Source organism: Syngnathoides biaculeatus, chromosome 9 (assembly GCF_019802595.1).
Source record: "Syngnathoides biaculeatus isolate LvHL_M chromosome 9, ASM1980259v1, whole genome shotgun sequence".
Taxonomy (NCBI): domain Eukaryota; kingdom Metazoa; phylum Chordata; class Actinopteri; order Syngnathiformes; family Syngnathidae; genus Syngnathoides; species Syngnathoides biaculeatus.
This window is the reverse complement of record NC_084648.1, coordinates 26,765,393-26,782,576: the sequence shown is the minus strand read 5'-3', so window position 1 is coordinate 26,782,576 and position 17,184 is coordinate 26,765,393. Positions and strand designations below refer to the sequence as shown.

General features: G+C 43.1%; 2 protein-coding genes across 5 annotated transcripts in view; one reads left to right on the top strand and one right to left on the bottom strand.

Annotated features, from left to right (window-relative positions):
- The window catches only part of LOC133506254 (potassium voltage-gated channel subfamily KQT member 5-like), a 180,461-nt gene extending 169,700 nt beyond the window's left edge, over positions 1 to 10,761 (top strand). Inside the window, exons 15-18 of the mRNA XM_061830222.1 lie at positions 83 to 214; positions 2,826 to 2,933; positions 8,021 to 8,147; positions 8,814 to 10,761. Coding sequence (XP_061686206.1) covers positions 83 to 214; positions 2,826 to 2,933; positions 8,021 to 8,147; positions 8,814 to 10,049 — 1,603 coding nt within the window. The 3' untranslated portion in view covers positions 10,050 to 10,761. The remainder of the gene's footprint in view (positions 1 to 82; positions 215 to 2,825; positions 2,934 to 8,020; positions 8,148 to 8,813) is intronic.
- Positions 10,762 to 15,479: 4,718 nt separating this feature from the next.
- LOC133505972 (ribonuclease inhibitor-like) overlaps positions 15,480 to 17,184 on the bottom strand; it is a 40,919-nt gene continuing 39,214 nt past the window's right edge. For all 4 annotated transcript variants that reach the window (XM_061829582.1, XM_061829583.1, XM_061829581.1 and 1 more), the window contains 2 exons: positions 16,061 to 16,234; positions 15,480 to 15,896 (listed from right to left, as the gene is read on the bottom strand). In XM_061829582.1, coding sequence (XP_061685566.1) covers positions 15,881 to 15,896; positions 16,061 to 16,234 — 190 coding nt within the window. In that variant the 3' untranslated portion in view covers positions 15,480 to 15,880. The remainder of the gene's footprint in view (positions 15,897 to 16,060; positions 16,235 to 17,184) is intronic.

The following is a 17,184-nucleotide window of genomic DNA, read 5'->3' as shown; positions in this document are numbered from 1 at the left end:
ACAGGCTTCTTTGTAACCATTTAAAATTTTATTGCTGTCTGTCCTTGCCAAATACAGTATGTTCTTTTTTCACTTCCCTCAGAATAATGAAGTTCCATGTTGCTAAGAAGAAATTCAAAGAGACCCTACGTCCTTATGATGTGAAGGATGTGATCGAGCAGTACTCTGCGGGTCATTTGGACATGTTGTGTCGCATCAAGAGCCTACAAACCAGGTAGGAAGTGCAATACAGTCCACGTTCAAAACATTCTGCATGGTTGGCCAAATGATTATTTATTTATATATTCAATTTATAAAGATATGTTACATGCACTGACCGGCCACAGCATTATGACAAGTTGATATGCAATACAAAAACTATGTACACCAGGATACCTATGCAAAGATATTGTTTGGTTTTGATCAATACTGTCGGAGAAGTATCAATTTGATATCATCATATTTCTAGTTATACTTTGCAGTAGTATAGATCATGTGTGCATTATAAGAGTTCCTCTGAATATTTTGGTTGCCTCAAATAGTTTCAAAAATTATTAGCACATTATTACATAACTCCATCCATTTTCCGAGTTGCTTATCGGTTATTTTCACACTGACAACCCTAAGAGGACGCTGGCCCATGTAACTGTCCCTGCTACTTCTGTACTTCTGAAAATTCAGCATTTCAACATTAGCTGTAACTTATAAGAACTAAGAAGGATTGAACAAAAATGGCATTTAAGAGAAAATCATATTACAAGCTGCAAGTAGTGAAATATGCATCTACACTAAGCATCTGGATGGCTTCCTTAGAGCACGAAAAGCTCTCCTCGTGATGTATCGATTGCATGTGACCGCACATCAGGCCACAGTTCAAAAATAAATTAAATGTTTTCAACTCCATACCCGCTATCATCCCTTGGAAACTTAAACCAAAATACTCCAGCCATTTGATATCTCCGTGAATTGCAGCTTTAAAGCAGTCTTACGTAACCTTTGGGAGCAGTGGGTTACAGATGGAGAGCATAGCTTCCGGGTGAATTCGCCATGCAACTTTCCGGGAAGTCGTTGGATGGCCCGACAAAGTATGGGCTTCCGTGACATCCAAAATCATCCTGTCGGGATTCAGAAAGGCTAGAATAGACTAGTTGCAACTGCAACTGACGTAAGTGATGTAGAAGATTTCCAAATAAACACAATTCCTGCAAGAAAAATAACAGAAAATTACAGAAAGATAATAATGAGATGGTTTCACAATATTTAATAAATTCTACCAAGATATACAGTGAGGCCCCGTAGCTCAGTGGTTAGAGCACTGGTTTGGTAAACCAGGGGTTGTGGGTTCATATCCCACTGGGGCCTCCACTCCCTGAGAAGGGTTGCATAAAAATTGTGCCAAACATATATGTGCGCTGTGGCGACCCTGAAAGGGACAAGCTGAAAGAAACTTACCAGGATATACAGTGTAGAGTGGTGTAAATAAGGATTTGCACTGCTCCTGATTTTTTTTTTTTCTGCATGTTTGTTGCACTGAATTTCCATCATCAAATCAATTTTAAATATTTTCATTTAAATATTTCTTTCACTCTGTTTTTTTCAAGCCATTGCAAAGTTGACTTGCTAGTGTATTTGGATGGTTAGCTTGCTTCAGAAACCAAGTTTGTTTGAGTTTGAAGTCACGAAGAGATGGTTGGACATTCTTCCTCAGGATTTTTTGGTAGAGAGTTAAATTCATGGTTTCATTCATCACGGCAAGTCCTCCAGATCCTGAAGCAGGAAAACAACTCAATAGAATCAAATGACCACCACCATATTTAATTGTTGGTATGATGTTGTTTTCCTGAAATGCAGTTTGACTTTTATACAAGGTGGAATGGGATACACACCTTTCAAACACTTGAACTTTTGTCTCATCAGATCACAGAGTATGCACCCAAAAGTCTCAGGGATCATCAAGATATTTTCTGGCAAACATGAGACAAGCCTTATTGTTCATTTGCTGAGCAGTGTTTTCTTGTCTTGGAACTCTGGCATCCTTTCTGATGGTGGTGTCATAAACGCTAACCTTAACTGAGACAAGTGAGGCCTGAGGTTCTTTGAATGTTGTAGGGTTTTTTATGACCTCTTGGATGAGTCGTTGATCCACTACTGGGGTTGTTTTGATCAGCAGACCACTCCTGGGAAGGTTAACCACTGTTCTTGTGGATAATGGCTCTCACTGTGGTTTGCTGGAGTCCCAAAGCTTTCAAAGTGGCTTCATAACCTTTTCCGCACTGATACTCAATCACCAACACTCAAATACTTTCTTTATATTTTTTTTCCCCCTGAATTTCTTCTGATCTTGGCATGATGTCTAGCTTTTGAGGATCTTTTGGTCGACTGTATTTTGTCAGACAAGTCCTATTTAAGTGATTTCTTGATAGAGAGCAGGTGTGGTAGTGTCAGGCTTGGGTGTAGATAGACAAGTTGAGTTTGGGTATGATAAACCACAGTTTTGATTGTCACTTTTTGTGTATGTCACTTTTTCACGCAGGGCCGTGTCGGTTCAAAGTTTTATCTTCTCTGTTAATAATAATCCAAAAACATAAAAACACAATTTTGTGTCTACTTGTGTTGTTGAAAAATATCTAAATATGTTTGATGATGAGAAATAAGACAAACATGCAATAACATGGGAACTCAAGGGGAGGCCAAAAAAAAAACCCAAATCTTATACCACTGTAAAATTATGACACCAACTCCATATAAATGTTTATCTGACAGTGTTTGTGTTTGCATGTTTTTATCTTCATCCATTCTTCATGCATGTGTGTTTGTGTATGTGTGTTCATTTTGCTTCCTCACAGGCTGGACATGATTGTAGGCCCACAGCCCCTGTGCAGTCGTGCCAAGACCTTTTCCTCCCCCTCACTGCCTCTCTATTACAGCCAGGGCAGAAAGAACTCCACTCAAGGGTCAGAGTGCCCAAACACATCAAATGGTTTCACTTATCAATGCAATATGTAGCTCACATGCTGATGTATAAAGGTTTCTGTATAATCTTAATTCCCTTAAATGCATGACGTGAAACTTTACATAGCTCTTTGCTTCCATCTATTGCTCCGAGGATGAAATTCATAGCTTCTGTTTGTTGTTGCACAGTTTATTAATCAGAAAATATCCCACAAACTGGTCAAGTTAAGATACATAGCATTAACATAAATGAGCTTGTGGAATTTAAACACAATGATGTTAGCCTGAAATAAATTAGACTTTCATGAATGTCTATTAAAATAACTTTAAACTCAGATTTTTTTTTCTTTTATACTTGCTTGGTCTAGGTTAAAGGAACACAATAATTACATGAGTGTGTACATCAAATGCAGATGTGTTTGTCACTTATCGACAGCGTCAAGCTGTGCGCACAAAATGTATTTGATGAAATTAAATTGTTGTGTGGGACATGGCAATTTATTTGTTGATTTAGTAGTTGCGAAGGGCTCCGTAGTGAAGTCAAGTGGATCATCTAGCAAAATTTGGAATTAATTTAACCAATTTATTTATTTAGATTTGATGAATACATTGAAATTAGTTATTGTTAGGGCGGCAAGGTGTCGCAGCTCTTCAGCTTTGGCCTCACAGCTCTGAGGACCGAGGTCCAAATCCCGGCTCCGCCTGTGTGTAGTTTGCATCTTCTCCTCATGACTGTGTGGGTTTTCTCCGGGCACTCCGGTTTCCTCCCACATCCCAAAAACATGCGTTAATTGGAGACTCTAAATTTCCCCTTAGTGTGATTGTGAGTGTGACTGTTGTCTGTCTCCATGAGCCCTGCGATTGGTTGGTAACCAGTTCAGGGTGTAGCTTGCTTCCTGCCCTTTGACAGCTGGGAATTGGCTCCGACACTCCTGCGAACGTCCTGAGGATAAGCGGCTCAGAAAATGGATGGATGGGCAGATGGATAGTTATTGTTAGTTAGCTAAATTTGCTTGGGTAATGTTTTGAATTGTGTGACAGTCAGTCACATTTGAAAAATGTACAGGTGTTGTCAGTCATGGCCGCACATATAAAGTTATGGGTGTGATGAGGGATGGGATCTCAAGACCTTAAAATAACTTATTGAGTTGTTATACCCGAGTAGATGAGAGAATAACCTGAAGGCAAGAACTTTCACCAAGAATTTTTTTTTCGAAAGATTCAAAGGATAGAAAGTAATTGAAACTGAAAGCAATTTATTATTAAACTCCACTTGGTAATGTGGATGGTTGAGACTGTTTTGACCTGTTAACAGGTCTATTGCGTTTTTGTTGATGGAAGGTGGCGGTACTACGGTATCTCTACATGTTAGTAGAACTCTTTCTCCTACACTATAAATTTTAAAACTGGTTAAACTAGCCCAGCACAAAATTTAAAAAATGCTTGCGGTGCCGGCATTTTGAAACCGGGTGAAATGGACGGGTTTTTGAATTAATGGCCACCCTTTTTAGCAATTGTGTGTTAGCGAAGTTTGAGTGGCCGAGGCAACAAATTACACTACGTTGTGTGGTTTTTTTGTGTCTGGAGCAGTGCACAATAGAAGCTTACCAGCTCACAAAGAACACGGCGGTGCTTTTTATGCAAGCCAATGTTTTCTGTTTCCATAAGCAGAAACTCAAGAGGAACGCAAAGCCTTAGCATGCAATCTGTAAGACCTTAGTAACTATTAAGCATCGGCTAGCTAGCCCATACTGTCCCATTAGATAGCCAGACGTTGCGTGGTGGACTGAACATCCATTTTGGCACACTCAAAGTCAACCTGGGGCTTGTGTCACAGGTCAAGGGATACACAAAAAAAAAAAAAAAAAACAAGTGCTGATGTCTAATAACGTCCCGCCCTCTCGCAAGGAGAGGAATTGCAATGAATTACAGTGCCTTATGTCCGTAAATGACAAAATGGGGACCGCAGACAGTTTGTGAGATGGCCCCCAAACTCTGACTTCAAGCCACAGTACGAAGTGGAGACAGTGAAGTTTGGTGGTGCAAGCATTGTAATGTGGGGATGCTTCTTCTGAAAATGTGCAAAACTGATCCATGTAAATGTTTGCATATACTTGAAGAGATGTTGCCTTATGCTGAAGAGGACATGCCTTTGAAATGAGTGTTTCAACAAGACGATGACTCCAAACACACGAGTAAACATACAAAGTTTTGATTCCAAAACAACAAAGTTAACCCATTCATGGCCAGGGTTATTGGGATGAAAGTCTCCAAACAGGTCACAATCAAGGAAATAACACTTCTTTTTCTTTTAACACATAAAACAAAGGGCAAAAAGATATACCCTCTCACGAGCAGCATCCCAAAATTGGGACAGCTATGTTATCAGTTCTGTGAAGTGGTACATACTAGAGATATGTTTATTAATTAATTCTTATTCTAGAATTACACTAACGCATTAATAATACTGATGGATTAGCATTTTGAAGACAAACGTGGTTGCACACTGACCTTTCTCCCTTTCTTCTCTTGGAAAATGCTCCATATGTACTTGAGGCACCCATGTTGGGTCAAGAAGGAAAGGGAAATAACTCTGTGCTAACTTTGACCGATGAGTTATCCTTCCTGATACCAAGTTATAGCTTCAGATTAAAACACTTAAATATTTTTATATAATGAAGGATATCATGCGTGAAAATCATGATGTCCCAAAAATGGGACACTGCCCACGAATGTCATGGACTGACCAACACTGACCTTTTGGCAATTTAGTTTTCAATTAATCTACAGCATTTGGGAAGGTGAGAGGAAGATGAAGTACCTGTGCAGGTTGACACATCATTGTGAATAGTAACCAGGAAGTGTTGTGTGCTAAGAGCCAATAAAGCGAGTATAACAGCAAGTCGATGCTCCATGTTATTACCACTCCCGGCATCGAGCAAACAAAACATAAATAAGAATGTTCAAGCGTTTAAGCCAGAATAAAGACATGCAGAACTTGAAGTGTTGGAGAGGGTCGTGGCGCTGATGACGAACAATAACAGTCCCATTATATGGACCGTGGAGATTTGTTTGGTGCTTTTCTGAGGAGTTGGTTTGGATATAGAGAATATACAGCAGGCGTGGCCAGAATTTTTTACCCCACATTATACTTTTCAAGCAGCCAGCCTCTCGTGATTGACCGGTGGCAGGGGGGCTGGAGGGCGGTGCAGGGTTCCATGCGCGCATCGCCGTAAATAGTAACCGGGAAGTGTTTTGTGTTTCCATCTATATATCCATCCATCCCTTTTCTTAGCCGCACAATGGTCGCAGGAGTGGTGGAGCCTGTCCCAGCTGTCAACGGGCAGGAGACAGGTTACACACATGCAGACACGGGGAGAACATACAAACTCCACACACGGAGGTCAGGGATTGAACAGCTGCGCCACTGTGCCACCTCATAAAGTATGTTGTTGCTTATATAGTACCAGCACAAGAGGCTATAATTAAGCAGCTAATAACCAATAGATGCGTGCAAATTTCTCTGGCAGATAAGGGCCCTCAACTGTAACAGCCACAGCTTTATCCTGTCAGGTTGACCTCAGGGGAGATTAAAAAAGGACAAATTTGGGTGTGTTTTCTGTTTTGTTGCAGAACACATCAGCACCTTGTCTTAGCTAGAATGAATGGTCTGTAATGCTAAGCACTGGTGACGTCAGGGGCAGGGTCAAGGATGTTTCTTCCAGGTCTGGCTGGCAAGGCTGGCACATACCTAGATTTTGCTTGGATTTTAAAAATTCTCTTTATTATTAATTTAATAATAATATTACTTCACATTGGAGGTTTTATTGTACATATGAATTTTGGGGAGGGTCTTCCTTTAATTATTTGTAACAATTACAGGTACATTGGTACATGGGAGCTTGATCAGAGAAGGCAGAATTATCAAAGCAGTCAAGCTTACGGGGTCGGTCGGAGGACAGGCGGAGATCGGTACACCAGGGTCCACTATCAAGAATACGGGAGTGCAGGAACGGGGCATGAGTTGCGACAATCTGACACCGGACTAGTCGTCCCCATGGTCCTCTATACACTGGGGCCAATCAGCCAGCATGAGGTGCAGGTATACGCCTCCTAATCAGCACCGGTGTGCGGACACCCGCACAGCCAGGGCTGGACCAGCAGGATCACAACAGACACTCTAAATTGCCCCTAGGCATGATTGTGAGTGCGGCTATTTGTCTCGATGTGCCCTGTGATTGTACACTCCCTCCATGGTGTTGACACCTGGGATAGGCTCCAGCACTCCCGCGCCCCTCGTGAGAATAAGCAGCTACGAAAATGGATTGATGGATGTTTTTGGGTTTTTTTTTTTTCCATTTTAAGTACAAATTAAGACCTTATTCCCAACTGAAGCTCAACAGTACAACAACACAAGACCAGTAGTAAACAAACAACTAAATGGCTTCAACAGAAAAAAATTAAACTTCTGGAATGGTCCAGTCTCAACTACAGTAAACTGTTGTTTATCTGCAACTACAGGAAACATTTGGTTTGTGGGAATTGCTGCCAGTGGAGGCTTAACTAGTTATTTCATCCAAAGGTCCACAATGTGTTTCCACCTCACACTGTGATGTTTACACAATTTGTTCAATAAAAACATAAACATTTGTTTGTGTGGTATTAGTTTAAGAAAAACTGAATATTGTTTGATACACATTTTATCAACATCTTATGCAGAATTCCAGGTCATTGCAAAGGGTTTATATAACTTTTTATTGGGGTCACAATATATCATTTGGACCCCGTTTTTAAGCTGTAATTCCCAAATACTGTGCCGTCATATATTAAGTGTACCACAAGAGATCATCATGTGTGCTACAGGAAATTGTTTCACTTGGTCAAAAAACGTATTTATTCACCACAAAAACCATATCCTTGTCAGCATCAAGTAGCACATTGACAGACAAGAATTAATGCTGATCCACTCGGTTAGTGATTTTACAGTCAGGAAAATGTAGTCTAGATCATTATTTTAGTATGCTGTATATACACTGCACTACTATGTATGAATCATTAATTTACTACGGTGTTCCTATGTGATATTTAGGGTGGACCAAATCCTTGGGAGAGGACAGATCCCACTGGACAAGAAGATTCGTGAGAAGTTGCTATCTGATGGAGATCTACTTGAAGACATGAGCATGTTGGGGCGTGTTTGTAAAGTGGAGCGCCAGGTGCTTCTTCTCTTCTTTTGATTATTTTTTAATGTATCATTAATATAAAAATAAGAATAATAAATAATACATTTTGTTTCAGGCAAGCGAGAGATAGTTTACCAATCCAAAATAAATCTCTACTCAATAATCACATTTATAACTATTCCGCTCTCCTATTAATGAAACAAGTATGGCTCAAATGCTAGGCGTTCCAACAATAACAAGTCTTACAGTATGACGGTATCACACCCACACCCAGAAGCTTCAGAATACATGTTTTTAAGAGGCTCATTTTTTTTTTGTTTGTTTTTGTTAATTTGTTTTTCCCCAGTCATAAACTATGTTCATGAATTTTATACATTCATTCAGGTTTGGTTAACAGAAAACATCCTCTCCTCCTTTTTATCTGATACAAGTACCATTTTACTATATATCCAACCTCATCATGACTGAGCCCATTGACGCATTTCATGCTTCTTGTGGACAACGTAAGAGGCAACAGTGTAAATACCTAAATAGAATTAGTTGAATTGGGTGTTGTGCATGAGAAATAATTAACAAGAGGATGGATGTTATCAGATAATTATGAATACAGATGCATTTACAATTAAGAGAACTGGCACACACATTTAAACTGCACATAATCACAAAAATATACATTTTAACCCTTTTTTTACATCGCAGGTCCAGTCAATTGAGTCAAAACTCGACTCCTTGCTTGACATCTATCACCAGGTTCTACGGAAGGGCTCCTCCACAGCTCTCACACTTTCATCTATGCCACTGTTTGAGCTGGAACAGACGTCAGACTACCAATCGTGTGTCTTCAGCAAAGATCTGTCCTTCCCCAGCCAGGTTAGCAGCAACACAGACTCTCACCCTGGTAGCTGTACCACACACTCCGCAACCACCCACGGAGGACTCCATCTCATCCTGGCAACTCCAAATGATCTCGATGTTAATACCTCCAGCAATACACCTCCCTCTGGCCCTGCTTCCTCATCTTTTAGCCCATCACCTTTTCCACATCCCCACCATCTTCACCACCACCATCATCATCCCCAACATCAGCCCCTGGATCAGTCAACCACACCTGAAAGTGCCAATGATGAAACAGTGGGGAGCTCTCCTCCCATCCTCACACCAAACAGTATCAGTCGTGGTGGGGGTGGAGGGGCAGCAGATGGGGGATTTAGTCTTCTGGCAAGGCTCCCACCACCACCTCCTCCTAATAGGAATGTAGCTTTAAGCAGCTTGAGGCGTGCATCCTCCAATGAAAATTCCCCTGAAATTGAAGACTTCTATGGAGGTCTAGGAATGCAAATAAAGGACAGCAATGTGGTGGAGGAAGTTTGCCAAGATTTGGGACTCTGCACACTGAGAAATCACCTACGGGGTAGCGCCAACAACAAGGGTAAACTTAACACCAAGCAGGAGGGCTCCTGGAGGCGGCATATGAGTCTTGAGCTAGAGCCCCTGGTACCAGCGGCCCTGAACTGCTGCTCAGGTATTAGTCACGTAGATCACATTCTAGGTAAGTCTGTATCAGTGCAGGACTTGATGCAGACAGCCCAAAGCAAAGTGCAAGGCACCCACTGCAACATTTCATCCCCAAGCTGCAGTAGAAACTCCTCAACGGGCTTCCAACAAAGTCACCAAGACCTCGGCGGAGGGGGAACTGACAAAGTTGATTGGGGGGGGGAAGGAGACCTTTTTATCAATGATGAGGAAGTGGAGATGCAGCGGTTTGATTTCTTGTCGCATGGGGCAGTTGAGGCTTCCTCAGAACACTTGAGAACAGAGGATTCGAAAAGAGGGGGGTCACTGGAGTCCAACCATAGCCCGGCCACTGGTCATTCATCCTCACCCTCTGCTGGCAGCAATGAATTACTTAGAATGCAGCGTGTACGATTAAAATAGACTGGGGTTACTTTTTAAAGAGTGTGAAGCTGGAATAAAAAAAAAAAAACAGATTCGATAAAATTCCCAGTGTTTTATACGAGTTATCAGGCTCACCGGGTATGACTTACTGTTTTAATTGCATGAAAGCAGTCACCACTTTGAACTTTAGACTTAAAAGACAATTGGTGGTTGATACATGAAACTACTATACTGTCCACTGAATGTTGAGTTAAGAAAGACAATTTATATTGCAAAAATGTAAGTCATGGGAATTTTAAAAAAATAGTCTTTTCATATTGATTCCAATAATTCCCCTAAATATTTCTCATATTTTTATTCTAATATATTCCACCACCACCACCTGTCCCCCCGTGTAATTTAAATGTCATGACAGGAAAGACTGCATTGTGCTCTTGTGTAACTATAGACATCACATCCAGTGGAAATGTATGCCATAGGATTTAATTTTTGCATTTTCATTTAAAAATTTACTAATGAAATCTGCCCAGTGGTTATTGTTTTGATAAGTATAACCAAACTGTCAAAATGTTGAAAGGCTGTCAGTCGATGTTCTTACAATGTGTACAAACAAGTCTAAATCCAACATTCTATTGTACAGTACGTATTGGCTTTTAGACTGCAACAAGTGCACAATCTAAGATTTCCTGGTTTAGAACAGTGTTTTCTTAAGTAATTGTAGGCTTGCTTTTTGTTATTTCAAATCTCATCACTGTGGAATGTACAACTAAAGCTGTAATGCTTGTGTCATTAAAAAGTTACAGCCTCATTAGGACTCTCCTATTCTTATTGTATGGTAAGGAATCAGGTGTAATTAAAAGGTACCTGACTGAAGATCCATATAAACACGTGGAATTTGTGTGCGTGTGCGTGCATGTGGAAAAGGATGAGAGTGGGAGTTTGCGTGGAAGTGTATGTGTGTGTGTGTGTGTGCGTGCGTGTGTGTGTCTGTGTGTGTGAGAAGGGATGAGGGTGGGGCTTTGTGGGGAGGGGCTTCCCCTTTTTTGCTTTGTCTGGGGGCCTTTGGGGGGATCCACCTCCCACACTCAGCAGAGGGCAATGGATGCGGGCACGGGTGTGTGTGTGTATGGGGGCGTTTGGGGGTGGTGCTGCAGGTCTGGATGTGGCGGTCCACTTAGTCAGTGTGTGTCTGGCCTGATGGGCCTGACCTGCAGAAGCCGTGCCTCTTAATCACTCACTTAGCACACATTCCCACTACTCACTGTGCATAATTTCTCACGTATCAAATTTTGGTGTTGCAAAATTGTTGCCGGCTTGGTCAGGAGACGGCCAGAAAATTTTGGCTCATCCAGTTATTTATCTGCTTTATATAGTGGCACGATACGTCAATTGAACTATTGTCATCTGGAGACACTGCTAAATATACTGTAACTGTGTGTCAAAATTAAAATTTTGAAAAATTTGACCCAAGGGTGGCATGTACAGGCTGAACAGGAGGTGTCCAAGAACCCACCCTTGAGGGACCCCATAGGTCATTGCCATTTGTTGAAATTGAGCACTTCCTATGGTTACTGTCACGACCCATCGGAATGAAGGTAGGGCCCAAATGCAGGATTCATCAGATGCAAGATAGTTCAGGGAAAAACTGTGCTGGCGCTAGTCAAATTATGTAATTTAAATCAAAGCCCTCTCAAGTCTTGTTGAATCTATTAGAAGTTTTAGCCAAGCATGTTGTAAACTCGTGTTGATTAAATAAAGTCACGTGATTCGAGTCCACTCTGCACACCCCATTTAGCTACTCAATGAGATGTGTTGGGTAAAGCCTTGGCCCTTTCTAGTTTAATGTTTCTGTGTAATATTTGTCATTACAGAATAGCAAAATGCAGTTTTTCTGCAAAAAGGGCTGTTGTCACGACCCATCGGAACGGAGGTAGGACTCAAATGCAGGAGTACATGGGAGACGCAGAGGTAATTCAGGAAAAACATTTATTGTTCCACGGTTGGGGATTGGGCAGGCAGTCAGGTGCAGCAGCGGTAGTCAGGGCGTTGGGCGTAGAGAGCAGATCAGCGGGCAGGCAGGAGTCGGTACACAGGAGATCGATCAAAGCAGGCAGGAGCATCAAAGGAGTCAGGCTTACGGGGTTGGTCGGAGGACAGGCGGAGGTCAGTACACACGGGAAAACCATCAGAGATACGGGAGTGCTGGAACGGGGCATGAACCGCAACAAAGTCTCTCCTCCGGGGTGGCTCATCAGAGCTCTCCAGCTCCTGTCGCCGTTGAGACAAGGGCGTAGGCCGGGAGGCGGCTGGGGAACAGTGGCCACCTCCTGGACAGCTACATGAGAAGGCGGCATCCTCACCACCTCCTCCTGGACAGCAACGTGAGAAGGCGGTGGTGGTGTCGTCCTCACCACCTCCTCCTGGACGGGAACGTGAGAAGTCGGCGGCACCAGCGTTGTCCTCACCACCTCCTCTTGGACAGGAACGTGAGAAGGCGGCGGCGGTGAACCATCGCCACCTCCTCCTGGACAGCAACGTGAGAAGGGGACGTCAGCGCCACCTCCTCCTGGACAGCAACGTAAGACGCGGCGCCAGCACCATCTCCTCCTGAACAGCAACATGAGAAGGCGGCAGCGCCACCTCCTCCTGGACGGCAACGTGAGAAGGTGGCGGCAGACCCACCATCGCCACCTCCTCCTGGGCAGCAACATGAGAAGGCGGCGGCACCATCGCCACCTCCTCGACGGGATCGTATGGGCATGACCGTTGCCGTCGGACCAGGAACGGGGGGCGACCGCGGACCGGTCGCCGACGAAGCAGGAGCGTGGAACGGCCGTGGGCCGGGCGCCCCCGGTACTCCTGGACACGAATGAGAAACGGCTGCGGAGACGTCGCCACGTCCTGGACAGCAACGTGAGGCGGCATCGGGTCGGTCTCCACTGCCACGTGAGCTTGCAGTGGATTCGTTGAAGCAGCAACGTGGGCGTGGCGCGGTGGCGGGTCCATTTCCACGGTGACGTGAACGAGAGTAGGCAGAGAGTCAGTCGAAACTGACACGTGGGCGTGTCTCGGGAGTGGGTCAGTTCCAACTGCCGCGTGAGCATGAGTCAGAAACGAGTCCGTTAAAACTGCAACGTGGGCGTGTCGAGGTGGCGGATCCGTTCCCACTGCAACGTGCGGTTGGCGAGGTGATGGATCTGTTCCCACTGCAATGTGAATCTGCGTCAGCAGCGAGTCAGTAGTAGTCGCGACGTCAGCGTAGCTCGGCTGGTTCTTCAATCCTTGCTGAACCTGGGCCGTGAGAGCCGCCAATTCAGCGCTCTGCTGCTCTATCTCCGCCCGCATTTCGCGGCAGAACACCTCGTGATTTGGCGGCTCTTCCTCCCTCTAGGATGGAAGCTTCGCCACCAGCTGCGGGTCTGCCGGTTTCACCGTTGCCGGTGAGGAGTGGGAGGACGGTGTCTTATTTGCCGCGCAGCGGGAGGCACGAGGGAGCGCCCAGAAGGGGCGTCTCCTCTGGCCGCCACGCGGAGGTCCCGGGTAGATGGCCAAGCGGGTTCCCACAAACGGGTTGGTGTAGTCGCACCTACCAGGTGAAGACGCTCGGGTGCTGGAAACGCGGGGAGGTGAAACAAACTGGCCGGGATTGAAGATCGGGTTAAGAGATTCGTAATCGAAATAATCGGAGTCGTACTCAGGCAGCCGGTGATACAAATCAAGGTCCTCCTCATAGTCCGAAAAGTCAGAGTCCAGAAGAATATGCGGTGCCGGACAGGTCGTGGTCGGGACGTATTCGTAGCTCGCCGGCGGAGCATATGACACGGAAGCGGAGGACGTCATGGAGCCTACCCGGATCAGACAGGCTTGGTCCTCCGGCAGACGGTCTACCTTGCGGCAGTCCCGGCGACGCCGGGTCTTTCCTGCTGGGTCCTGTTTTGGCCAGATCGTTCTGTCATGACCCATCGGAACGAAGGTAGGACCCAAATGCAGGATTCGTCAGATGCAATAGTTCGGGGAAAAACGTTTATTATTAGAGGGTCAGGGATCGGGCAGGCAGTCCGGTGCAGCAGCGGTAGTTGGGACGTCAGGCGAAGAGATCAGGTGAGCGGGCAGGCAGGAGTCGGTACACGGGAGATCGATCAAAGAAGGCAGAAGTGTCCACTCTGATTTAGATCTCTTGACCATCATTGTGCTCCTCCAGGGTGTTCTAGGTCGTCTCAGGATGGTTTTTGTTTTAAACAGGAGTGACAGCATTCATGGCATTTATGATTTTCGAGGTGAAATTCTCCAAAACTTCATCAACTGTCTCAGCATTCAGTCCGTGGCACTTTTGGAAGAGAGGTAAAATGTGTCTCGTATGGCAGGAAGTTCATTGGATGTTTTTTTCCATGTTATTGTCAACATGAATGTTAAAGTACCCTGTTAAGACAAAATAGTTGTACTCAGAACAAATAACTGATAGCTGTTCTGAAAAATCTTCCAAAAAATTTCCATTGTATCCTGGAGGTCTATAAATTATTAAAACAATAACCTTTGGGTCATCTTTAACTAAAAATAACACAGATATTCAAGAGATAAAATCCCCCATTTAATTTTTTTCCACTGAAATAATGATTTCAAAATAGCAGCGATTCCACCATCCTTTTTCCTTGTTCAACACTTGTTCATAAAATTAAAATTTGCAGATGTTGCCTCATTTAAAGTGGTATTACAACTACTTTCAGTTACCACGTTTCATTTTAAAAACAAAAAGTCCAGATCATAAGTTGTAATGACGTCACCTGATATTAAAAAAAGCTATTCTCGCCGAGATAGCCGAAGACAATGGTTTTGATTGATTCACATTTTATCCTCACTAAGTTGGGAGTTGTACTTTTTTGTGCCATATCTCTTTGACCAACTTTCTGTTCATAGTTATTACCTGGATGACAAATGTCTTATCTCGATAGGGTTCTGAGTTATTCTGAAAAAGACCCGGCAAACATTTGTCAGATTTAAGGATGAGTCTTCATGGGTGGAGGAGGGGCCTTTGCATTTTAGTGGACGGTGGTTTCAGGCGAGGGGGGCATGGATGTTGGGGTGGTATGGGCTGGACTCTTTCGTTGACAGTCTTCACTCTATCCATCAGAACCAACATTGCATTCAGGCTGGGAGAGGGGAGGTCAACATCTATTGGAGATTGTTTGGTTATATTAGTCATAGAGGGTAAATTCTGAAGTGCAGATGGCTCCAATGGAGGAGGAAGAGGTGTGGGAGATTAAAGTGCTAGCGCATTCCATTTGTAGTTTGTTCCTCTGATTGTTGGGATCACCCAAATGAGTCTGTGTGCACCTTGTCTCGCCTTGTCTCTTGCTCCTCCAATTGTTTGGGAACAACTGAGTCATTTCATACTTGATTTTTGTAAACATTTTCTTTACAGATTAAGAACTCCAACAAAGACCAAGAGAAACTAGCAGACAAAGGTTTGAGCTGAGCAGATAAAATGTTTATTCGAGGCCTCGAACAATCATGAGGTGATCTTGGCAGGAAAACGAAAAAAGTTGAACAATTGTCGCAATCCATGTGCTTCTATCCACTTCAGTTTTGGAGTTGCCTACCTGTTTTCAAAACGCCACCTCTTAGCTGTGATTAGCTCAGACCTTCCTTGTAAGCTTTCACCATTGTTGTATGTCCACAAGGAGACGCTCTCAGCCAAGGTGAGTTCACTTATCACTGGGATCAGCTCCAGAACTCCTGTGACCCTTGTGAGGATAACCAGGTCAGAAAATTGATGCCTGGATGGATTTTTAGGTGAACATAGACAACCAAATGACTTCCATGCAACGTGTATGATGAGGAAACATGATCCCTTGTGATCCACCTTTGCCATCTCAGTCTTCTGAGACACTGAAAGATAAGAATATTGAGGGAAATGGGTTATAGCACAATTAAACAGAATGATACAAAATTATGTATACGCACACAGTAATTTATATGACAATGCATATTTACAAGTCAATCTGCTGATGAGAAATTTTTCAAATTATTGTTTAAAATTTCACAACACTTACTCTCTTGTAACCAATGCATACTTTTTATTCTTTGTTACTTGAACGAGCTGTCTGGTGTCTGCATCGCTCAACTTGTTGCCAATCAGTAACAGCTCATTGAAGTACTTTGGGTTTGACTTCCGGGCACCAGTCAGGTAAGCAACACTTTTTGCGCCAAGGCCACGGTTTATTAGTCTGGTCAAACAGAAAAGTGTGATAATATGTTTGGACAACAAATCAATGTCACTTCATTTAAAATACAAAAGGTTGGACACACTATAAAAGGGAATATAGTAGACAAACAGTACACAACACTATCCTGTTTAAATGCGAAGTTTTTATGATATAAAAAAACGGTAAATCATTAAAAAAAAAACTTTCTAATCTCCTGAGACAACGCTCTCCTTTGCCAGAAGAAAAAAGAATGCCAACAATGATCCATAGCTGTTTGTCACTGCAATAAGACACCTGCACCAAGGTGCTCCAGGATAAAAAGAAGCTAGTGGGAGAGCCATATCAGCCGGCTAGATGAACTGTAAAATGCATCCAAATCACTATTAATAATTTCTTGTATGTCCAACCTCATAGATCCATCACTAAAATTAATTTTGTTATTCCTAAGAACTATAATATTTTTCTTTAGATAGGAAAATGCTTAAACCTGGATGGAGGAACATTTGTCAATTTATTTCTCAAAAAAAGGCTTTGGCCTCAAACAGGTTTTGATACTTGGTTTCATTCTAGAATACAGTCATGTATTTTTATTTTTTTTTAAACTTGGCTGCCCGGTGGAAGAACTGGTTGATCAGAATATTGTGATTATGACAAATACAAGTTTGGAGGTCTATTAGTTAGAAAAATTATAAAAAGGATTGCTCAATGGTGCCCAATCTTCCATGTGCTTGCACTGGGCAAATCACTATTACAGAGGTTTTGACCACCAGAATAGAAGCAAGTAAAAATGATTAATTAAACAGTCACTCACATTTGACAAGCACGACCGCGCTCGCACGCCTTCACGCTCGCATATCTACATAGTCGACCATGAAAAATCAAGCGCGTAAAATTTGTTAAGAGTAGAAAACAATAGATATTGAAAGACGTCGCTTATTTTGTGTAGCCTTGACATTAATTTACGTGCTTAT